Source organism: Stigmatopora argus, chromosome 11 (genome assembly GCF_051989625.1).
Source record: "Stigmatopora argus isolate UIUO_Sarg chromosome 11, RoL_Sarg_1.0, whole genome shotgun sequence".
NCBI lineage: Eukaryota > Metazoa > Chordata > Actinopteri > Syngnathiformes > Syngnathidae > Stigmatopora > Stigmatopora argus.
Window position 1 is genome coordinate 10,968,564 of NC_135397.1, and position 25,162 is coordinate 10,993,725.

The 25,162-nt window shown below is 38.4% G+C and overlaps 1 protein-coding gene across 1 annotated transcript in view; it reads left to right on the forward strand.

The window, feature by feature from the left end:
* LOC144084474 (protocadherin-15-like) overlaps window positions 1–25,162 on the forward strand; it is a 154,605-nt gene that overhangs the window by 79,904 nt on the left and 49,539 nt on the right. The window contains exons 14-23 of the mRNA XM_077612938.1: window positions 1,101–1,307; window positions 3,060–3,194; window positions 3,762–3,911; window positions 5,613–5,806; window positions 6,396–6,528; window positions 8,058–8,137; window positions 13,187–13,280; window positions 16,723–16,851; window positions 22,978–23,283; window positions 24,247–24,477. Coding sequence (XP_077469064.1) covers window positions 1,101–1,307; window positions 3,060–3,194; window positions 3,762–3,911; window positions 5,613–5,806; window positions 6,396–6,528; window positions 8,058–8,137; window positions 13,187–13,280; window positions 16,723–16,851; window positions 22,978–23,283; window positions 24,247–24,477 — 1,659 coding nt within the window. The remainder of the gene's footprint in view (window positions 1–1,100; window positions 1,308–3,059; window positions 3,195–3,761; window positions 3,912–5,612; window positions 5,807–6,395; window positions 6,529–8,057; window positions 8,138–13,186; window positions 13,281–16,722; window positions 16,852–22,977; window positions 23,284–24,246; window positions 24,478–25,162) is intronic.

The following is a 25,162-nucleotide window of genomic DNA, read 5'->3' on the forward strand; positions in this document are numbered from 1 at the left end:
GACGGATGAATGGATAATCATAGTTGATCGAGTGGAACCCCACGGCCGATTCCTATGAACCCTAAATTGCCGAAATGCATCAATCCGAATACAAATTCAAAGTTAGACTGAAATAATGAAGTTTCTCGCAACCCTTTCAGATACATCAAAGACAATCTGCTGTGCTTCCATTGATTGCAGCCAGCATTCACTACCTGACTGATGCACTTGTTTACTTTTACAACTCAGCCGGATGCCCTATGCATGGAAAGCTCATTGCCTTTTGCATTCAAAGCCTCTAATTACAGCGCAGCTCACATCAACCGCATCGTCTATGCTAATTCTTACGGCCCCTATTCTCGGTAAAGCGCTGATTAAATTTGCTCACCTTTGGTGTAGTTTAAATTACATTGGGAGGGACAATCAGATGCCATTTCCTCGCCTGCTTTTAGCAACATTAGTCTGTATCCGAGCTGTTACATTTATATACAACGGTACAAAGTTTCTAAAAATGTCTCATTTTATTTTATTTTTTCCAAAACTAAAAAAAAAACCTGAGCAATAGACTTCAATATTCTAAAAAATGCACATTATAAAATGTCAATTGCTTCCCTTGGTTGTAAAAAGTGGGACAATTTGATACCACATGATCAGAAATTGGGCACTATTGCATTGGGGATTGAATTATTTTGTACACAAATTTGTTTAACTCAAATTTTGAATAAAAGTTATGCATAAAGGATGACAAAAACAGACTATGATGAGGATTGAGTTATCCGTTAACTCATTGGCTGCAATTTATGGTTCTAGATATCGAATTGATTTGAACTTAAAGGCCTGCAGTGAATAAATGACATTACATGATGGGAACTCTATTGTTGTCAATGACATTTATTTATAGTAAATCATTAATTAGAGCTAATTTTCTTATTAGAATACAAACAACAAATATTTCCACTGCAAGAACAAATTGAACGCTCAAGGCAGTAATACACTTTTGTCTATTACTACCATTCAAAAGTTTGAAAACATTTTCTCATGCAATTGAATGGCAGTGTCTCCAAACTTTTGACCCATACTTTATATCATGATTTCAGGATTCCTTTGCTCTTTCTTTTCAGGCGGAACAGGATAACGGTCATCCTTTGCCGGCCTACGCTGACCTGGTGGTGGAAATCCTGGACGAGAACAATCAGGCGCCGTATTTCCAGTTTGTCACGTATCAGGGCTACGTGAGCGAGTCATCCCCGGTGGGCACCACCATCTCAGCCGGGGTCAACCTCACCACGCCGCTGGGGATTGTAGCGCTGGACAACGACATAGAAGAGGTACAGGGGGTTATCGATCATAGCCATTCTCCATGTATGCGTGAAAAAAGTATTATCTTTCATTGATAAGTCATTTTCCATGTTTATCATTGTAGCTGGACCCTGGTGATACACCTGTAGGTAAAAGGGATGCTACCATAAAATTGATGATATTAAGAGGACGTCCTGAGTTTTTTCCCCCCAAAATTATTCCGTATTTTGTGACCATTCCACCGGGAGGATTATTATATCTTTTTCCGTCATGCAACTATTCTCGCTAATGATACACCATTAAAGCTGCATTTTCCTTCAATCTGCCAACCTGACACTGATCTGATTAATAAGTACAAATTTAGTACAAATTTTAAATAGTTTGCGTTTCATTTGCTGGCTAATGGAGCCGAGGCTGGCGATCAGATGTGTGCTCTCACTCAGGACATCCCCACTCATCATGTGTGTGCGGTATCATTTGGGACTGTAGTAGACGGTTAATGGAACTTTTAAGGTACACCAACACAATCTAATGACATTGAAATTCACTACAACTTGTAATACGCAGCCACTACTATGGCTATTATTAGTACCAATATAAACCTGGTACTATTACAACTCCTTTAACTGGTACTACTATACTTCAGTTTCATTTTTATTCACCCATTTAAACAAAATTGACGCTCAATTCCTTTTTGGCTTGAACAGATTGTTTTAAAAAAAAAATCCCCAAAATATTCACTGACTTTTTTCATGTTACTGATGCAAAATGTATTAGCTATTGTTACAAAAATGAAGCAATAAAAATTATTGACAGTATTTTCTAGAAAATACACGCAGTTTCATTAAAAACATCTTAAAAAACTAAAAAAAACAAATAAACACTTTAAATGACTTCTCGTGAGAGTGAAGGCATTTTATATAAAAAAACAAAAAAATAAATGATAAAAGCAAAACAAATCCTTTCTTTTTTGAAAAAAGAAACAACCTTGGCTGTGAACAATTTCCTTTGTCTAGAAAATACAACATGCATCTTTTGAAGTAAAAAAAAAAGAATAAATAAATAAATAATGAAAGCAAGGAATATTACACTCTGCTACTTACATAAAATGGCATTTTAAAAGTCTTTCATATTTACCTTTCCACTTGAAGATATTGTGTTCATTATATTGTGAAGGTGTACCTATTTTTTATGAAGAGCAGTTGTTTGATGAAAAATGTCAATGTTATTATTGACTGAAATGAGTTGACTTGAAGAATGTTCTTTATGCAATTGTTTTTGCTGTGCTGCTATCGAACCTGTACCTGCTGTCTTATTGCATGTAAGATGGATTTTCTGGCATGCCTTTTATACCATAATGCTGTATTTGGGAACTCCTACTACAACGATTGTCACTATCAACTAATCAACAACTAATTTAAAACTATTTTGCTATTTGTTAGATCGTATACAGACATTGTTGACCTCAACATTTTTTATATACATATAAGAACTACTTCTCGGCAAATTAATCAATGATTAATCGACCAACAAATTTGTGGCAGCCCTTTTGGAAGCATATCTTTCTTTCTTTTTTTTAAAGTCCTTTCTGATGAAAATGTGAGTGGTAGAAATGCCGAACCAAATCAATAATCATCTCTGCTTTTGTCTCACTTTTTAAAAATTCTCCCATTAAAAACACATCCTTCAGTTTCTCGCTCTGACCATCACATCGATGCTTCCCGAGTTGTCATGGCAATGTTTTTCTTGTTGTATTTCATTTAGTCATTTATTCTTTTAAGACTCAAGACCCCATGTTGAAGATAACCCTGGACGACCACATGGCGATCTTCAGTTTGACCTCCAGCGGCATAATCCGCTACCTAAGGCTACTGAAACCTGTAGACCGGGAGAAGCAGATGACCTACACGTTCACGGTGAGCGCCGTTCCCGCTTGGCGTGGTAAATTAACGGCAATCTTTGACCGCCAGCTTCTCTGGTTTGTTTGTCGGGGTCAAAGGGTTAGAAGTAGATTGGCGTATTTTGCTCGGGGTGATCTTCCTCGAACATGCAAAGAATTGATGTCACAAAAGAGAGATTTTCTCTGCATGATGCCAACCGAATTGGTGTGTTTCACATCAGTGAACGAAATAATTCACATTCACTGCCTGTTGACAATGATAGACATGAAACCTGTTTGAAATGGAATGGCTGGAGTAAGTGATCATGTTCCACTGATGTTTATAAGGATGTACAATCCATTTTGACCTATTTGACAATAATGAGTCAGATGCATAACAATTGGGACATTTTTAAACCCTCTGGTTTAATGTTAATTACCTGACCTAAACACTGTTGAACATACATTTTATCTATTGTGAAACCTGAATCCTTTCAGAGTCTCCTCGAAAGAACATTGGCAGAGTGGCCTCCTTATTTAGCGACAATATGTATACGTATACGTCCGGCAAGGTTACAGCAAATACAATGTGTTCTCCTTACAGATTTTGGCATCGGACGGCGTCCAGCAGAGCGTCCCCGCCACCATCAACATTTTAGTCATCGACGCCAACGACAACACCCCCACGTTCGCGCAGGTGTCCTACACCGTGGACTTATTCACAGACATGCAACCTGGGGAGACGGTGCTGCAGGTAATCAATTTAATAAAAAAATATATACCTTGTTTTCTTGAATTATGAAAACATATTATGATGAAAATATAAATAAGAATTGAAAATGGAAAACAACATTAACATTTCAGGCTGGATGAAGATTTCGCATGAGTGTTGAACGTCAAAGGTTGCCTCTTTAGACACTGCTGTAAAAACGGAATCAATAGGTCGCGAGCCTTGTTTCTCTTCAGCTTCTTGCAAATATATATTCTGTGTACACACTGTATAGGATTAGGGTGGGATGATAAATGTTTACCGAGTGTATTATAGTATGTGCAGCTGAACGGGAGATCGAAAGTGCAATGGAGGCAATTATTTATTCCATGTTGTACAAAAGGTCTTTATAGGAAGAGCTGCTGACTAGTCAAGTGTTACTTCACTCGGTTTTTGTTGGCTTCTTGTTGCTTCTTCTTCTTCTTCCATTTGTTTTCTGTGGTTCTTCAAATGACAAATTAGTCTTTAAAAATATATATATAAATTGCAGTCAAAGGTTTGCATTTTTTATCATTTATACACAAAGGTACATACCTAAATAGCATTGTAAAATACATTTCAGCTTTTAAATGAAAAATGCAGGATTTAATTCCAACAGCACGGAGAGTTTGACCAATAAGGTTTCTGCTGAAACAAGCAGTACTTGACTGCCATCAACTCATGATAGTTTTTCGAGATAAGATTGGTGAAAAGGTGTCATCCTCTCTGGTTGGTAGGAAAACCTGCACCCACTTGGTATTTGTGGAATTGGTTTGTCGCCTGTCCTCTGAATTGCCGCTAGGTATGAGGGTGAGTATAAATGAGGTTGGCAACCAATTCTCTGTGTCTCCTGTGTACTGCCCATAATTTACTGAGGTAGGCTCCCGCACCCCCAGTGACCATTGTGAAGATAAGTGGGACAGAAAATGAATAAATGTATTATAATAATTTATTTTAAAAAATTATATACAAAATAGTATTTGAAAATAATTTTCAAGTATCAGTTTTAAACTATGTGAAATTTCAGGTAGTTCATTAAATGTTTATGCAAATTTGCATTTACAATGACCTTGATATTTAAATATGCATGCAAATTTTAATGAAAAATGAATTCCGTTTACATGTCTTACATCTAAATAATAGTCAATTCATAAAAACTGGTCCTGCTTGATGGTTTCTGATTTTATTTTAAACTACTATTGACGGCACTAGATGTCCGATCCATTCTAACTGGGAGTGGTGAATGAGCATTCTGACATTACGAACATTCTGATTAGGTGTCTAGTGCTTTTATTATCACTAAAACATAGAGCAACAAAAGAGGTGATTTGAACAGATTTTAGGTCAACTCAAATATGGGAACAAAGTGCATTGAGTTCAGAGTGCTTAAAAGAAACCCACAGTTATTTGCACCGCAGCTAGATAATTGGCTGAGATGGACTGATGCCTTTTAAAATCAAAGCTATACCCGCTTTCTTTTCAAATGCCTCAAATTCATTCGCTGTATTCCGTATTGATCTCTTTTGTCAACATGCAGCGACCACCCATTGTGAGGATTTATCTTCAATGCACCATGTATAGCTTTAATGTTCCAGAACAAAGCATGCATTTGTTTGATAATCGCCAGACATCAAGAACAGTTGGAGTCGTTTTCACGCTTGGTCAGTGCATAAATGTCGGGCCAATACGCTTGTTTCTTGTCCAAAGTTAACGGCGGACGACGCTGACGAGGGGTTAAACGGACTGGTGACCTACGAGATCCTGGCCGGCGCTCAGGGACATTTTGTCATCAATAACCGCACGGGCCGTATCACGGTGGCGCCTGGTGTCAGCCTCGCTGTTGGACGATCTTTCGCGCTAACAGTCAAGGCGTCGGACAACGCGCCAGAAACCCTCAGAAGGTACGGTCGCTTGTTTTATGAAGGAAGTTTTTTTTATTTCTAAATGGATGCTTGAATGAATGCAACTGAAAAGAATTCCACCTGTCATAAACGATTGTCAATTAATCCGTTTTTGTTTTGTAGATGTTTGTTGTTATCAGTGTCTGGGCTTTGCTTTAGCTAAATCTGCTTAATGGAAGCAAAAACTATGCTCTAATTAAAGCTATGGAACTAATATCATTATTTAAAAGGCAGGAGCAGATGTTTGCATTATATCTCATTATGATTCATTGTAAAAATGTAAAATACTCACTCATCTTTTTTTTTAATGAAAAATAATTTGTTATATATATTTTTTGACTATATACCATGAGGTAGATGAAACAAGAGGATTTGGACAGTTTTAATTAAATTGCTGTTTGTTAATTTAATCATTGATCATTTGTTTATTAGTTGATTCATGGTGGCAGCCATAATGGATATTTACAATATTTTTAAACTATAAGGCATGCTTAAAATATTATATTTTTCACCAAAATTTACTTAGAACATATAATGTTCATTGTGCTTAATGCTCTACATATGCCAATAATTTTACTATTCTTTGTAGGAGTTCCATCACAACTGTCTATATAGAAGTGTTGCCCCCCAACAACCAGAGCCCACCACGCTTCCCCCTTTCCATCTATTTCTTGGAGGTGAGCGAGGCCTCAAGGATCGGCGCAATCCTGCTGAATATGCAGGTGAGTCATTGACTCTAAACATACAAACTAAAAAAACACTATTCTGATGGAACTGACAATGATAGACGTCAAGTAGCAATTATTATGCTCTTACAGCAAAGTCAAATGAGTTTATCATTTGTGGATTTGAACTGTGAGGGCTAACAGCAAATACATTTTGTTCATCCGCTGCCAGCCTTATTGACATTAGTCAGGTAAAATAAGCTGTATCTAAAAAAAAAAGGGTCCCTCTTTGATTGGAATTTGTGTTTCCCTCCAGGCAATAACAATTACTATTATTGTGGTTTGCGTATTGATTTTTGTGTCTCGTTTTATTAAATTGATAATTTAGCATTGTATCAGGGGTAAATACCACTTCAATCCATCAGTTGTTTTGTGTTGAGGGGTGAAAATTAATTGAAAAGTTTAAGACTGATATATTAAAAGACATTTGAACAACTGATTTATTATTTAGAGCTGCTTTTTATTTTTATTATTCCAATCTTCAGGATTCTGGCCTCTTAGCAATAAAACACATTTCTGCATATAAGACACTTGTTAACTTTGCTTATTGAAAATAAAAAACAACGACATCGCCTGATGGTGTAGGGGTTCACTCGCCTGACTTTGGTATGGGCAGGCACAGGCTTGATTCCTGCTAGCGGCAGTACGACTGAGTGCAAATGGTCATTTGTCTCTCTTTGTGCCTTACGACTGATTGGTGAAACGTCTAGGGTGTAGTTTGCCTTTCACCCAAAGTCAGCTGGGATATGCTCCAGCTGCCCCTGCAACCCTTACGAGGATGTGTGGTATGGAAGATGAATGACTCAATGAATGAAAACAATGATCATTTTTTCCCACATTTTCTGTTTTATAAACCAAACATGGACGTCTAGTGTGGCTACTAGCTTTGAAACATAAGCATTCACAGCCAGTCCTCCGAGTTTAAATGAAATTGATTTCTATCATTATTGATGGTGTGCAATTATTTCTTTTGTGGGGCACTCTTTTGTATATTTTGGTTAGCTTCCTTTTGATTTGGAGGCAATTCGAGGCAGTTTTTACATGTGAATAATAACCATTAATGTTATTTTTTTATTGTTCTGGGTTGGAAATCAGTAGGAGAGATGCAATACATTTTTGTTGGCGTTAAATATGCTGTTTGAAGTTAAAGGGCCATTAAACTTTTAGGTTTTTGCGAAATTGAAAGATTTTGGATGCTTAGTGTCTGTGATATTTTTTATCCATGTTTGATTTATTTAAATTGGACAAAACTATACAATTTTGCAAACTTGACGCATGGAGCGGCGAAAAAAGTGGATGGAAAAAGAAATAGTGATCGCAAATGGCTCAACCTCTCACAATGTCAATGGTTCAACAAATTGCCATTTTTTTTCTTTGATTAATTTTCCAGCCGCCAAGATTCCATCTGAAAGATTTGCTGTTCACTCCTCTATCCATATGTTCCTGCACCATTCACACTGTGTAGCCGTCAACCTTTAATGGCATTTTAAGACCTTGAAAGGTTTTGCATTTTTGTCTCCCTCCAGGCAACAGACAGAGAAAACGATCAAATCACATATCACATTGTGAGCGGAGATTCCCAAAAGGTGTTCAACCTCTCTGAAACGTAAGTCCACATCTTTGTCTATACTGTGAACAGCCCGTATATTTTCATAAAAGATGATTTTACGTTGATGGCGGCAACACCCGCTACAGTTACCTGCGTTGACGCCAGAAATAAAACCCGAATTCCGAAGCATTTGAAGTATTGTGCAGTTTGATCCGCATACGCACCTTCTTCTCTTTTGTGGGGAACTGTCCTCTTTTCAAGCCAACGAGACGACGGCGCATGAAAAGCCACGTGTCACAATCCTGAGAAAAGGGAAGCCACTGGGAAACTTTAGAGGGGAATATGAAAGTAGGATCTTGGCTGAGAAACTACAGAAAAAAGAGTCAGTTTGATGAGTGTCAAGGTGCAGGCTAAGAAAAAGTGGGAAGGAAAGAATAGCCTTGGTAAGCTAATGCGTGATCTGATAATGATTTTACTGTTTATTGCTAAAATGATAATAACGTATGTATCGTTGTTAATTCCTTTTCTTTTCATTGTCAAAATTTATAGAATTCAACGTTCCCGATTTTACTCATTTTATGCCTACATTTAGATTTTTTTTCCCCTAAATGTATTTCTTATTCCTCTTTATCTCATCCATACAATGCAGGGGTCTCAATCTTGGAACCCAAGCACCAATTGTCCTCACATTTTGCTGCCCCGATGTGTCATCTTATTGTAGTATTGGTGTTGCCCGCACGTATTGTGTTGGGAAATTTAAAAAAAAAACAGATAAATAATTTTATGCAAATGAAAAAATATTCCTGAAGCATCTATTTGGGGGAAAAATATTATTTGAATAGTAATTTAGAAAATGCAAAAGTAAAAAAAAGTAATGAAGTGGAACAAATAGACAAATTATTATTTATTTATTTTATTAGCATCTTGTGACTTCCTATGGCTTACTTCTTAGCTGCAATTGATGATAATAGAATCAATTTTAAGTGGGAGGGGCTGGAAGAGATCAAAAGTTTTAAATATTGACGTCCCTCTTTGACTAACTACTGCAACACATACTCTTGCACCTGGTCCCCCCATGAATACGTTTAGTGAATGATAACCTTTGAATAGATTTCCACTGCAGTGACCACTTACTCAGTCTATTGAGTTTTAAATGACCATTATATGGTCATTTAAACAGAGACAAATCAATACAAAACACAAACATATGGTGCATAAACAAAACAGTTAATGGAAATGAATACCTGACAAAGTGGTGAACACACTTACCCACTACGACTACATTTGAAAAGTATTAGCAAAAAGGAAGAAAATAAATAGGTATTAATATACTTTTTACAAAAGATCACGCAAGGCATGGTGGTTTGAGTCCAATTGAAACAATTCATATGGATTTAATTTCTATCGCTGTAAATGAATATTGAATCTGCAAAGAACATTAGTATTTGAGAAGAATTCTGTTTTTTCCTCAAAACAATAATTATAATGGAACGGTTAGTTATACTGTCTTCCCATCTCTGTCATTGTGATTCCCACAGTAGTATTAGCAAGTGGCTAACAGCTGTTGGCAGCTGAAGCGACAACAAGTACAAGCTGTTGTGTTAGGCTTCCAATATGTCAGTCGTTTTTTATTTATTTATTTTTTATCATTTTTCACAGACATACTTTAAAGATGGTTTGTTCCCAAATTTAAATCAACAAACACACTTTCTTAGGTGGATTAAAAGGCTTTATAAAGTTAGGAAATTCTGAATGGAGTGAATAATTTTTATTTGATCAGTCTTACAAATAAACGTGTCAATGTAAGCATAGTCATTGCCAATAATAGACGTGGCGATCACTCCCAGTCTCTGAATCTCCAACAAATTAGATGTATATTGTCATCATTGGCCCAGAAACATAATCATTCAATGCTAGCCGTGTCAGTTAGAAATTAATTTGATGTCCTTTGGCAGTTATTATGTTAATTTCTGCCCTATTATTTTTATTAATTGCAAGAACATTCATTGGCCCTGAACCAAAAAAAAGTAATTTTGCAAATCCACAATATGAATAATGTACAGCAGAGCTCTAGTTGGAAATCACTGCCTTTTATACAACACAATGTCTCAACACACTATGAACACTCGACAAACACCTGAACCGTTGTTGACGTCGCGAGCGCTGAATGGAGACTGATTAGCTACTACTCTCGTTTTAGCTGTGCATGCAACGCAACCACTGAAATTGTCATTTTTCAAGGCTTCCATGCGTTCCCGTGACAAGATTCTCGCACCGACGCTCCGCATATGCTGCCCCTGTATCGGGCTATTATGAATAATGAGCGTCAGAGTCTGCCGCTCTGTAGGTTCCCTTGAGGGCGGGCAAGAGGGGATGCTTGAGATAGTCACCATAGCAGCGCAAGCTATACAGTGTGGTCCAGAATGCCAATTGATGTGGTTGTTGCATTCCGGTACATAAAAGCTATCAGAGGCAGTGGCTTCAACTGAGTGGAGTCCATGGAAAGTATCATTGCTGTCCTTTCATGGGTTGATAAGAATCCCTATTGCAAGAGTATTGTATTTACTTTGAATTCTACCATATGAAGCGCTCCTGAATATAAGCCGCACTAGCCAAATCCCATAAAATGTAAGACAAAATACAGCTACGAGCCACAGTTATTCATGTATAAACTCAGTGGTAGCTAGACGTCCGACACATTTAAAGTGGACGGTCACCCTACTCCAAATTAATTTAACATCTACTGGTGACAAACTCATTTAAATATACAGTGAAAGGTTAAAAAGAGCCAGATAATGAGATGGAGCCGACATTGGTGATAAAATCTGAACTGGGCTAGTGTATTGCCAGCTTAGCAGCTTTGAACTGTAAAACCATGGCTGTCCATTATTTTTAAATTCGGCAAACCACTCATGGCTTGTTTGAATGGAGCCTTTTGATTCAATGAAATTTGAACTTTGTTAGCATTTTGTTAGCATAAATATACTTTTTTTTACATTTTGTTTATAATTTTTTTTTTAGGGATGTCAATGATGTGGTCACCAAAACAGTACGGATCATATCTTATTTATTTATTTATATATATATATATATATATATATATATATATATATATATATATATATATATATATATATATATTCATGCATTTATTTATTAACCCACTTATTACCTATCTATTTATGTCTAAAATGCCTTTCCTATTTCTGCATCCTCACCCCCTTGCTACTGTGACAATGAAATTTCCCGAATACAGGATGAATAAAGTTATCCAATCCAATCCAATAAAATGGGTGAAAGGAAGATAAAGTTAAGATAACACCATGCATGAGTGGCTCTGTGGTGAAGTCTGAAGTATGAAAACATATTTCATTTCAATGTTGTTGTTTTTTTTCACCCTGAAAAAATTACGGCAGATCCTCAAAATCAGGTGACTCAAATTCTGTGAATAAAATATGAGATCCGTTAATCTTGTTATCATTAGTATTTTAAAACATTCTGTTGTAGCAGCACACACATAATTTCTTGACCACAATTAGACGTAGTAATGATAAATAACTCTCCTCATAAATATGTCATCAGCAATGCTATCACGAGACAACATGTAAGAGTTTGCTGCCACACTCATTAACTCAGTGTTAATCGATGACACGACCCTCGCGCCCTTTGGTAACAACTCTGAAAGAACCTAAATTGGGAACGTCATACTGAAAAATTGGGCTAATAAACATACCATTAATTAGCCACTTCATTATTAATTCATTGGCTGCAATTGACGGGCGAGACATCCACCCTATCGTTCATTTGCTGCGACTTGCTACTTCAAAATGAATTAGGCGTCTCTGAGTGTCAAATGTATTTGAATATGTCTTGGCAAACGGTGTATTTCATACTGAGCCGACTGGAATTGAGCCGGTGTAGTGGAAAAGTACCACCATTACCTCAAATTGAGGATAATTTATAGAGCAGCCTAGTCCCGTATCGTTGCCGAGCGTGTCATCCCTTTTATGACCACATTGTCCTTTCTTCTGAAAGCTGCTTCCAGCAGGATTACTCTAAATCGTCCGTTTCTGCATACTACTGTATAGGAGCATCAACTGGTGGGTCCATGAAGTAGACACAGCCGAGCAGTACTGTACATGCCGGACAATTCGGTGCTGCATACTATATATTGATCCATATGATCTAACTCTGTTTATCTGAACAAATGTCAAATGTAGAACTTAGTCAATTTATAGCCGTCAATTTTTTTTACATTAATCATTAGCATGACAGCAGCTCATCTACGAGCAACAGGATCGTTTAACAAATTATGGCTTATGTCCACTGACTCAAATTTGTCTACTTGTCAGGAAAGCTGTCTTTTGCTTTTAAATTTGATTCCAAGTCAAAAAAGATGGGAGATCTAACGCAGTTAATGGCACTGAAACGTGGTAGTTTAAAGCCAGCCATCTCCGTTTAAATGGAATTGGCGTCGAGGACTGTCAACGGCAATGAATGAGTAAAAGCTTGAAGATAAGAGAGCAAACAGAAAGTATAAAAATAAGTGGTTAAAAAACACAAAAAGTTAACCAACAGAAAACCAACAAAATCAAAACACAAACGTGAAAAAATAAATTTAAAAAAAAGCATTTTGAAAAATAAAATACAATTTTCTAACCAGTCAATGTCAAAGTGTGGTCTACAACAATCTTTAATTAGCTGAGTGGATGAAAGAACAGGGGGTTGCGCTAATCATTATTCTTCCACCAGTGTGCCAATGCATTTTCTTTGTTGTCCTAGCAGATTATCTCTTGAGTTCCATTGTTTTACATACGCTGTGCCATGACTTTTCGTGCACATGTACAAACAGAAAATTCTGCATGCTGTTTTTGGCAAATTGTCACTTGTGCCTCATGGTGTGGAGAACACGGGTTCCTGCTGCTTGTTGTGCATCCGGGAGGGTAAAGTTTAAAAGCCAACCTGTCCTTTTTCCCAGCAGTCAGTGGCCTCGAATTCATGACTGTTTCTAATTGGAGTAAATACATTCTGTTGAAGGCGCAAAGTCTTCTGGGGTTTCTTTCTGCAGCAGTCTGTCCGAGTTAACATTTTGGATTTTCTACACAGAATTGGACTTCTAATGTTGGAAAAAGCTCTAGACAGAGAAAGCGACGAACGCTACCGTCTGGTCGTCACTGCTTCTGATGGCAACCCTGGTGGGGTAAGAAGAAAGATGCTTTATTGCCGCCGCCGTTTATTGTGTGGGGAATATAAAATTAGTATTTGTTGAAAATAGTGAGCTATTAGTTGCTTTGTTTTAAAAGAGTTGGCCTTCACAGCATTCATAGCCTTTTTTCAACTAAATTGGATGCCAATTGCTGTCAATGGAAGACAATGCGTTAAATGAACTTGTCGGCTGCAATTGAGAATGACTTGGATTGATTCCTTCCAAACTTCCCAGTTAAAATGAATTGGGCACCTGTTGTCCAATCTAAAGTTTGTCTTCATTTCCTGGCACAGTGATTTCAAATTCAGCTTTCTCTAGAAAAGCAGTAGTCAGCGTGAGAGAAGCACATTCATCTCACTATAGATGGACAGATTGTACAAGCCAATATCCTTTACCTATGTTGCGCACGTTTTAGATCCCGGAGCAGCAGACGGAAGCATCTCAGGTACAATATGAATTGCTGCCTGACTGTGCTGTGCCAAATGTCAGCAGCGGGATGGAAAGCTGTCACAACAGGAAGGGAGTTAAATCAAGATAGGGGTAAACGAAGAGTTATGCCAAGTACTGCCAGGAAGGTTGCAAACAAAAGAAAAGATTTAAATGCACTGAGATGGGCAAGGACGGAAACTTGGGATTTTCTGTGCGTAATTAAAGTCGGATTGTGATCTCCATGGCAACTCTCAGTAAAAACATCCTGAAGCGAGTGACTGAAAGGACAAACACTCAGAATTATTCATTCATTTTCTGAACCGCTTATCCTCACAAGGGCCGTGGTGGGTGCTGGAGCCTATCCCAGCTAACTTCGGGCACCAGGCGGGGGACACCCTGAATTGGTGGCTAGCCAATCACAGAGCACAAGGAGACGGACAACCTTTCATGGTCACACTTATACCTTGGGGCAATTCAGAGTTTTCAAACCAGCCTACCCTGCAGATTTTTAGGACATGGTAGGGAACCGGAGTACAAAACCCAGACAAGCTCAGGGAGAACATGCAAACTCCACACAGTGAGGACCAACCTGGGATTGAACCCAGAACCACAGAAATGTGTGGCTGACGCGCTAACCACTCGTCCGCCAAGCCGTCCTCGTAATTAATTGGAGGAAATGAATTTTCTTTGTCGAGTGCGGGTGCTTAACTTTCGACATAGTGTGAATAACTTGGACCCTCGTAAAACAGCTGAGGTGGCATTTATTGAGATTAGTCAGTTGTGGCTTTCAATAACTGAAAATCTAACTTTTGCTGGTTTCTTGTAATTTCTGACTAACTTTGTGTGTTCCCTCAACTCAAGGAAAAATAGAGGTGTTTTCATGCAGCTGCTGCACTTGATTTGCTGATCAGTGTCATTCAGCACTACCAAAAAATGAACACAAAACTGAGGATATTTTCCTTTCACCTTCCTAGAGAGTTGATCTAAAACTCAAGCTCTGCGTTTAGTTTTTCCTTCTGTAGCAAACAGAAAATGTCAATGTAATTACATGGACATTAAATTTCCTACCTGTAATATTTCATGAACATCAGATCTAAGACTTTAGCTGTTTTTTGTCCAAAAGCTCTTTGCTTTGACATATCAGCACCTCCTTGCTCAATTTTATATGACAATGTCTTAAAATAAGTGCTATCAAATCACCAAGACTGTCAATCACCTTCTCTCTGTTCTAACAGCTTAAATTTGATGTTAAAAATGTACTCATTGGCTGCCATTGCACAGAAACATGATTATTCACCTCCTTATTCCACACTTGGCTAAATAAATAACTACTCTAGAGGAAGCATTCACGCTTAAGCAGGCATAAAACTATGCTCCCTGGCTTGGTTTGCCTCACCATTATTAGCTAGCCCAAAGAAATTTGAATTTAATGCCAACCAACCAATTAAAATAGATTTTATGTTTATCTCTGTCAATGGGAATCAATGCTTTAAAATATTTAATTCAAGGGAAAAAAAAGGATACACAAATGTAGGAGGAAAATAAATGAAAAAGGCCAAACAAAACATTGCAAAAAAATAGTGAGCAAAACTCAACAATTAACTCCCCCTCCCACTCACACCCCGAATAGGTGAAATTACAATAGAAAAGTGTATAAAAACTGAGATGATTACCTACGAGAACATTTCTAAACTTTACCTGACATTTAAAAAAAATCCCTCCAGCTTTTTGCGACAAGTAGGGGAGTCCAGAAATCAGCCTTCTCAGGTGCCAACTCTGTAAAACCTGACCACCTCACAGGCTGAATCACCAGCTGGGATAACACATTTTATTCCCTCATCGCCCTAAGCTAACATCAGACATGAAGCCTAACGCCCTGCTCTCATCGCAAGCTTCCGGTCAGGCTTGTCACTTTGAAAAGCCAGCATGCGGACGCCTCGTTTTTCTTTCAAATATCCCCTCTGTGTTTGACTTTAAATAAATAATAGACCCTGGTTAATCAGGCTCTAGTGGCTTTGATGAGAAAATTCACGCCAGGACGGGGACACTAATTGGCTCCAGGTCTTGCGCAAAGTGAAAAATAAATAGAGCCTGTCACCACCACGTCGATGTTAATGATACCCCACTACTGTATCCCGTGGTGGCAGTGGATCAAGCTTTCCAGTGTGTCAGTTCCCACGTGAATATCTGTAATCACGTCTGAACAAAGCAAACAATTGCAGATGAATCCTCAGGATGCGGAAGAACTAGACCGTTTCCCCGGGGACGAAAGCCGCACAAGTGCCAGGCCAAACATCAAACGCGAGTCTTTTGGGAACCATCGCAAGGGCCGCCCGCTCCGGTATTACGACCGTCATCCTTTGAGACATAGCGTTTATTCCGTAATTAGCGTTCGCCTTTGTTCTCTGCCAGTCGCTTTTGACGAGTGCTGCCATGGGTTCTGCAGCAATGCAGTTGCGAGGCGGCCTTTCCCTGAAGTAGACGTTGGAAATCGCCCATGTTCACTGAAGAATCCAACATAAAAAGGGGAGATTCACTTTGTGTCAGTTAAAATCATGATGAAGCGTTTCAGTCACAGTGCTTGGAATATAATAGAGACTCTTGGGTTGCTTCAGGGAAATCTTTTTAAGCTTTTTCCATATCCATCCGTTTTATTTCAGGATTTTCCTCATTTGAGTTGGAACTTAAAACAAAAAAATCCTCGACCAGGTGTGTCAAACTCCTCTTTGTTGCAGGCCATATCATAGTTACGTTTTCTTTCGGAGGCCCATTATGTCTGCCAACTAGGGATGCCGGAATGAATCAAATAATCAACAACTAATTGAACGATCTAATCGTTCTGCAATATAGTTCACTACAAATAATTCCAATGAGGAATCATGAATTTTTTTTTTTAATCAATTGATTTTCCTCAAAAACACATTAGCCAGGTATTATTTTTGAGCACTATTAGGTTTAAATATACACAGAAGTCACCATTAAATGTTCCTTTTTAATCGCTCCGCAGACTTCAACAACAACAGTTGACATCGTCGTCACCGACGTCAATGACAACGACCCCCTATTTGACCCTGCCACTTCCACTAACTTCACTGTCCGCGAAGAGGAAATCAGTCTGTTTGTAGGACAAGTTAAGGTAGGTCTTATCCAATAAGACGTTTTTATGCTGTTTCATTTTCAAGAGTGTCACACCGAGCATTTTTTGTCTCCAACAACATTTCCGATATTTTTTTCTTGTGATACTAAATTACTGCGTACTTGAAGGTAAAGTAATTCTTTCATGCTTGATCAGACACTGTTTAACTCGTCTGAAAATGACGGCGCTAGACTTCCAATCCATTTGTATTGGACGTCTTCTCGAGGTGAACTCATTTAAATTCACAGGAGCATAGCTGGCAACCATTTTGGATTAGGCAACCCAACCAGGAGTTGGAAAATAGATCTCAGTGTACATATTGCGTGGCAACAGCCTGCTATTTCTTAGTACTCTCCGATGCAGATGACGTCATTTTACTGCCACATCAGTACCAATATCAGTATTTATGCAACAGCTTAACTTTTGCTGTCGACCTTGTTAATATTTTTTTTTAAATTGTTGCCGGTTTAACGATAAAACCATAAAAGGGTGCATGACATCTAAAGCCACCAAATTGCTGATAAAGCAAGAAAATCAATTGCTCTTTATTTTATCGCTTTTTTTCCTGTAATAGAGTAACTACCCCATTTTGCATATAAATGGGGAATTAGCCGTAACAATGAAATAGAAACGCTCATTTAATTGCATTTATTCTCATTGGCGTTCAGATCCAAGATGACGTCATTGTCATTACCTTGTATTCACAATAATAGCAATCAAATATTAAGAACATTCTGATTTGTTTTTTTAAATCAAGTTGATTATTTTACACGCTTGTTTACACAAATTACACTCAGACTGGGAAAGATTGCATAAAATATGCAGTTATGGTAGCTCACCGGCTGCAGTTGTCAGGAGTAGACTGGGTCCCTGGCAGACATCCCATTTCCATGGATTAGACATCTAACACTGTCACCAGGAAATATCATCAATGAACGAATAGACAGAAATGGGGTATGTAGGGGAAGTCATGCAGTTCTTGAACGATTAAATTAAAAATAAAGAACTTTTTCTTTATTCCTGTTCTCACGAACGTTATGTATGTATGTATGTTAGTATAAGTCTGTATTTAGACTGAACAAAACTATGACACTAACACCATGCTTCCATTGTTAGTGTCAAGACTTGCCCTGTACTTGGTCTACTTGTTAAGATAGATCAATAAAAAGACCCCAGAAACCTTCAATTATAATACTGGTGAAAAGAAGACAATGGCCCGCTCGTTATTTTAGCTGGGGCTGCAATGTATTTTGTTTGCAAGCTTGGCAGACTCTCTCATGGGTTCAATTGTTCAATGTGAGGAACAATGCATCCCTAGTAAACAGTCCAAAAATGTAAGACATGCGGGCAGAGCATACGTACATTGTACGAACACAAATATTGCGATTGGTTAAGATTTTAGAAATTATTTTTTTCGTGTTTAAAGTTCAATGTCAGTTCAAATAAATCAGAACTTAACCACCGTCAATGACAATCATTCACAATGCATGAGTTCACTCCATTATTTCTCGCCACTGGGATGTCAGACTGACTTTTTTTAAGCCAAAGAAAGGAAATATTCCTTGGATCTCACACAAGTTCTCACAGAAGACAAAAACTGTCAAACTTTTTTTTAAAGGGTGGGGGGTGCACTACATATATTTAGCGAATATATAAATGTGTTCTTCTGTAGTTTTGACACTTGGTTGCACAAGTGACACCCTTCCATACGTGAGTAAAAATTTCCCCTTAAGTGTCTTTTTCACAATTAAATCTGATTGTTAACTGTAAACATTAGCTTTCGAATGTGTGGTCAATCGGCAAAAATAGTGTCTGTAAGCGCTGGCACCGATGGGCAGACGCATTTGAATAAGAGGGCTTTTTATACTCTCCACACAGTGCTTCTATAGTAGTTCTACAGACATAAAGACACAACAATGAGGTTCACCATTTGAGAAATGACTTTCAAGCAGTCAGGCAATCTAGCAGGGTCTAAAAAGTCAAGAATGGAGGTTTCGTGTGGCCTACACACAAAATGTTCACCAAGGACACTTTCCATAAGAAGACAAAGAAGGTACTGTTCAAATAAAACGCTGATGCTATATTCTCAAGGAGAACATTAAACGCCATCTCCTAAAACTTTACAATGCGTCAAGGTGGTCATACACTCCATTTTTAACTACTGGGTCCACTCTTTTTTTCTTCTTTTTTTCATAAAGCACGTAATAGCTTTGTGTATAATAAAAAAAATACATAGCCAATTAAGATTATTAAAGCAGTTTGTCCCTTAGGACGGTGTCATCTCAGGTCTGGTAAATATGCAAAGGGTTTTCCAATAGAAAGAGACACACCTGGTCTTCTGTTTGGAAAAAACAGCTTCAATCTTTTAGAGAGAAGATCTTTTATTACTCTGTTCTAAGACCGGAAGTGTTTGCAGGTTTTGCTTCCTAAACGCGAAAGAAATGAACAAGGTGTCTGAATGCTGCCATTGCCATAGAAAATATAAAAATAAAAAGAATATAGTTTATTTAGATTTTTTTTCTTTGATTAACTAAATTTACAAAAATGAATATTTAATTTTAGGAGCCTCAAACTGAGAATTTGAATGTTTATTTAGTCTATTAATAGACCATTAATTAGGTCTTCCATTACAATTGACAATGGTAGACAGCCAATCATTTGGTTCTTTTCATCCTGCTGTGAATTTAAATGAGTTTTCACAAGTACACATCAAATCCATTTGAACTAGAAATCCCTAGTCGAATGGATGTTGACGTCCATCGTCTTCAATGGAAGCCAATAAGTCGGAGACCACAGTTTTTTATTACGATATTTACTCGCATGTAAACCGCCCCCGCATATTAGCCGCGCCCTTAAAATTGTCAAATTTTACAATTTCTCTCATATAAGCCGCCCCCTGATTTACAATTTTCACCTCCATATTGATGGTTTTAATAGGGAGTATAAATGTGTTACTTTGAAGGAAAAATCTTAAGAAAAATCATCGCACGTGGTATTTCTGAGATACTGTATGAATCAAAAGCACATTATTAGGGGTAATATCATAAGGAAGCTAATATGCCTGTCTTTGCAAATGCAACATATCAAATTATTCAATTTGAAAAAAAAGAAATGTCTATCTTATTGTGAATCTGAATCGGAATTTAGTTTTATTTCATAATCACAAATGTACAATCATTTCCTTTCATAAAAAAAGTAATGTAAGCACAACCAGGAAGTATGTCCGTAGCGATATAGTGTTCGCCAAGTCTCTGGGTGCAATAATAGCATGAGATACACATTACGCATCTATCAAGGCTGATATTTTAACGATCGACCGCAAGACCTTCGATCAGCCTTAACAACTATTGGGATATGCTTCATGGTAAACACTACGAACTCATCTATCAAGGCTACTCGCGTCTGGCCAGTCAGACCACGTTTAAATAGGTAAGACGGTGACGCCCTAGGTCAGATGGTGACGCCCTGAGCGAGCAATGACAGGCACAAGTGAGTTTTTTCACGTTTTATGCAGGATAATTGTTTTTTATTTTCTTGAATTTCATTCATAGACGTCAAAATAAATTGTGTTTAGCGTTTTATCTGTTTATCTTTTCTTTATTTTGAAATAAACGACCCGATCAGCCACATTGTCTTGCGTTATAGCGTTTCGTCTTTATCACATTGCAGTTTCGTGCAGGTCGTCTTTTTATGCGCATATAAGCCGTATCTGCGATTCAGTAATCAATTTTTTGTCCGACAAATGCGGTAATTTTAGGATGAATTCTACAATACTTCAATTAAACCAACATGAATTTACAATGATCTGGCAGAGAATGGGTTTTAAAAATTGGTGGGTGTGCAATGCTGCTTAACATGAACAAAAAGCTGATTTCCAAATTCATAAATATGAGCTCTTTTTGTCCTTGACTTTCTTCTCAATTTTAAAACAAACCCAACTCTGTAGGCAACACGCTTCTTAAAACAAGCAAAAACGAATAAACAAGGACTTTTCTTTCTTTACTGCTATTGACTTGAAGAATAAGCATGTTTTCTTACCAAGGTTAAATCAGAACGCGTCCCCAGCGAGGAAACGTAGGCCTTGCATAAGCAAAAGTGCCATTGCCCTTTTGAACCAACGCACAATTCGTCACAAGAACTCAAATCTCCCAAATGACGGCAAGGATGAGAGCCCACATTGCCCGGGTGTGCTTTTTGCCGGCTGTGTAAATATGCAAGGTGTTAGAATGGAAAAACCCAGCTCTAATGGATCGTGTTCTGGATCAGATCGAGCACAAAACAGCTGCTGTCAGCCTCCAGGCAAATGCCTTCACTTTTCAAATGTGCTGCTCGTTGGAGGTGAATATTTATCACTTTCCGCCGTTAATGGTGTATGTAAATAATGTTACTTGCAATTTAAGTCGACTGTCTCTATGGGGTATTAGCTCAGTTATGACTTTTGATGTATCTTTTTAGCCTTCTCTGTGCAGCTGCATGCTAATGATGTTTCGTCATCGACAACTGACACTTGGTCTGATTCGCGAGACGGGCACATAAATTGCTATTTAACGTCTGAATCATAGAGCCAGTGATTTGACCCGGGAGTTGTGAGGTCTTTGTCGTGGTCTTGACCTCTAAAAGACTCACTATTTGTCTTGTTTTGATTTGTGTCGTAATTGTTATTTTTAAACCCCAATACTTTTGCTTCGTTTTTAGTCTTTGTTTTGACTGCCAGTAGTGTCAATTTTGACTTGGTTGCTGTCTTTTCTTTTTTGTGCAGCCAGTCAAGTAACATTTTCTTCTCACGAGCCCTAAACATACTCAACTAATTTAGACTAATTTCTAATGTTGTACCTACACCAAAACTCCATAGACTCTTAACCACTTTAGACACTTTTTGTACCTGACTACTTTTATGACCACTTAGTCATGTTGACTACTTATCTATGTTGACTATTTATGTTGGCTACTTATTTATGTTGGCTACTTATTTATGTTGGCTACTTATTTATGTTGACTACTTATTCTGTTGATATTATATATTTATTAGTGCACTTCATGGTGAAGCTTTAAATCTCATACTTGTATAAAACAATAACAGCATTCAATTCAATTCATTCATTTTCTGAACCGCTAATCCTCGCAAGGATTGCGGGGGGTGCTGGAGCCTATTCCAGCTGACTTTGGGCCTGATGCGGGGGACACCCTGAATCGGTGGAGAGTCGTTCGCAGGGCACCAGGAGATGGACAACCATTCACACTCAAGCTCATACCTAGGGGCAATTTAGAGTGTCCAACCCCCATATCATGCATGTTTTTGGAATGTGGGAAGAAACTGGAGTACCTGGAGAAAACCCACGCAGGCTTGGGGAGAACATGCAAATTCCGCACAGGAGGACCAACCTGGATTCGAACCCAGGACCCCAGAACTGTGAAGCCAAGGCGCTAACAACTCCAGCCATCGGGCCACCCCAATTCAATTCAATATGAGAATAGAATCTTAATTCATCATTCTGCCATGCAAAATCATATTTCGTTACATTTTTTCGATCCATTTTATTCTTTGTTGGCATCGGCGAGGCAAACCTTTTCGCAGTGGCCGGGATTTGGTTGCGCTCGGGAGGTGATGCGATGTATCCATCACGGCAGAGTGCCAGCGAGTCTGAAACTATCACTTGTTTGGGCCTTTGCCTGGGAAAGCGAACTTTGTGGAGAAGCACTACCAATTTCGTCACACACAGCTGGGTATGATGACAATTAGGCTTTTGTCTAGTCAATGATGATGACAAGCCTATGTTTGATTTTATTTATCTTATTTATTTAACTCTTGGCCCATACAATTTCCAACTAGTCAAGAGTACCAAACCACTCAATTTAATAGATGAATCAGTTTTAATTTCCAGTCGGTATTCACCTTGTCTCGATTACATTTCAATCTGGCATGCCCAGCCTTGTCTAGTAAATTGCAATCATTGTGGCAACTTACTGCGGACTCTTGTCAACATTTAATCATAGCATAGCTCAAAGAGTAGATCATGCAATTTAGTGGTAAATACTTGACGAGAACATCTCATTTCTACTTGTTGTCAAGTAGCCTGTAAATAAAGGTAATCATTTATTTTCTATCTGCATATCTGATCTCCGCAGGCCTCGGACCCCGATGCAGGGTCAAACGGGCAAGTGGGATACCGAATCGTCAATCATCCAGAATTGTTTCTAATCAGCGCCAACGGAAGCATCTACACTCGAGCGCGGCTCGATCGTGAGCTCCAGGATCACTATGAGCTGGTTATCGAAGCTTCCGATGGGGCCTCGGACCCCCGGCGGACCACCTTGACCCTCACGGTGCTGGTGGCGGATATCGACGACAACAGCCCAGTGTTTTCGCAGCAGACGTACATGGTCAATGTCCCTGAGAACAGCCCTGTGGGAACAGTCATCTTAACGCTTAGCGTAAGTATTTAGTGGAAGGCCATTGACCGTGTTAGACGTCCAATCCATTTTGAGTGTGGTGGTTCGCCCCCTACCTGTCGAAATGGATTGGATTTTCATTACTGTTATTGTGTTATTCCAAAATTGGAATACATGTTGACTTGAAAATTTAAAACTGGCAATATCATCTACTTCCAGTATATACTTCTCACAAGGATTAGTCAGCTGTTACTGCTGACAAAGAAGAAAATTTTTTCTGGTATTTCTGCTACATAATAATCAATAAAATGTAATAAAATATAGAAGAAACTTGCACTTTAGCATGCTCAAACGACAAGCTCTAAATTGTGTTATTTGTATTATGCTGCACGTATACAGGGTTGTTTTAGGTTGAGGGAGATGTGCAGTCAAGGCTAAATATTGTATACAATTATGGAAAATAGAAGTGAGGGAATAAATATGTCCTCACAAATCTTTTAGAAAACTTTCTGATGTCAAATGACTGCAGTGTATGGTTGCCTTCATCTAACATGCAAAAAATGGGACACTGTTACTCTTAGAAGAGGCATGTGCACACAATTTTCTGTAATCCATAAACTTGGCAACTACTAATTGGCCTCCCTTATAGCTTATAGCATACGGTCACGCTGCTCACAGACAGGACACTTCAAGAAGGGCATTTCTTTGCACATCTATAGGGACCACTATGTCACCTTTAAGTTGAGCTGTTAGCAGTCTACTTTGTATGATATGTTCTTAATTCCCAGTGCTGCAAAATATGTGGAGGTGTTATATAATGTAACTCTAGCTTGTGTGAGTGTAGAAAGCCCTCGAGCATGTCAGTGAGTAACACTGGCAGTGGAACCCTTGAGGTGAAGCTCGACAGTTTCTTTGTGTCCCCCGTGATGTAATATTGCCTCCCAAGGAACAAAGTGGAATTGCAAGCTTTTCATGCCTGTGGGCTTTTTTTTCTTTCCCCTACAGGCAACGGACGCCGACCTCTTCTCCAATGTCACCTACCGAATCAAGTCGGAGTCGGCCCGCCAAATTTTTTCTTTGAACGCCATCACCGGAGAGTTGGCTGTGTTGCAGACTCTGGACTTTGAGAATCTGGCAGCTCTGGGAATGGGAGCCTCTTACACTTTCCACGTGGAAGCTGTCGACCAGGGAGGCGTCACGCCCCCGGGGCTTGCTACCGTCACGGTCCGGATCACGGTAAGAACATCCTGACATTCAATCTCGCCTGAAGATCTCTGTGTCCTGTCACATGGTTCACGTTAGATATCAAATTCATTTTAACTGGGATGGCTGATATTGAATGCTCATCTTTCAATCAAGGGGCAGTCTCCAGACGCTGGTATGTTCGTCATTTTTACAATTTGACAGCTTCATCGTCATTTTCTTTTTGAATGGGACTTAAGGCATTGATGGAACTTTTTAATGTTCAGGCCATATCGCACAGTCCTACTGGAAGGGCATATTTAGTATGCAAGCAAATGAAAAGGTTTAGGCTGGAAAGAACTAGTTGTGGGAATTTGGTTCTTGTATGTCAGGGAGATAGGAAATAAAGGGTTAAATTGACAAAACAAATTTAAAAAAGAAATTATGAAATTGTTTACACAAGGGAGCCCCAATGTTTTTGTGCCACAGACTGGTTCAATCTTGGCAGAGTGGCATAATAACATTTGAAGTATGTTTTATTGTTGGACTTTTCCAGATGTTTGAAGCAGAAATAAAATTTAAAAAAAAGATTTACCAATAGTTTTGAGGTAGGTGGGTTGTATGCTTAGTAGGCAGCAATTAAATATAGTGTGATGTTTTACTTATGAGTACAACTTTCCAAAGATTGAAATGTAATGGGATTTTTTTGTTGTATTTTTAGAATGTTTTTAAAATGTTA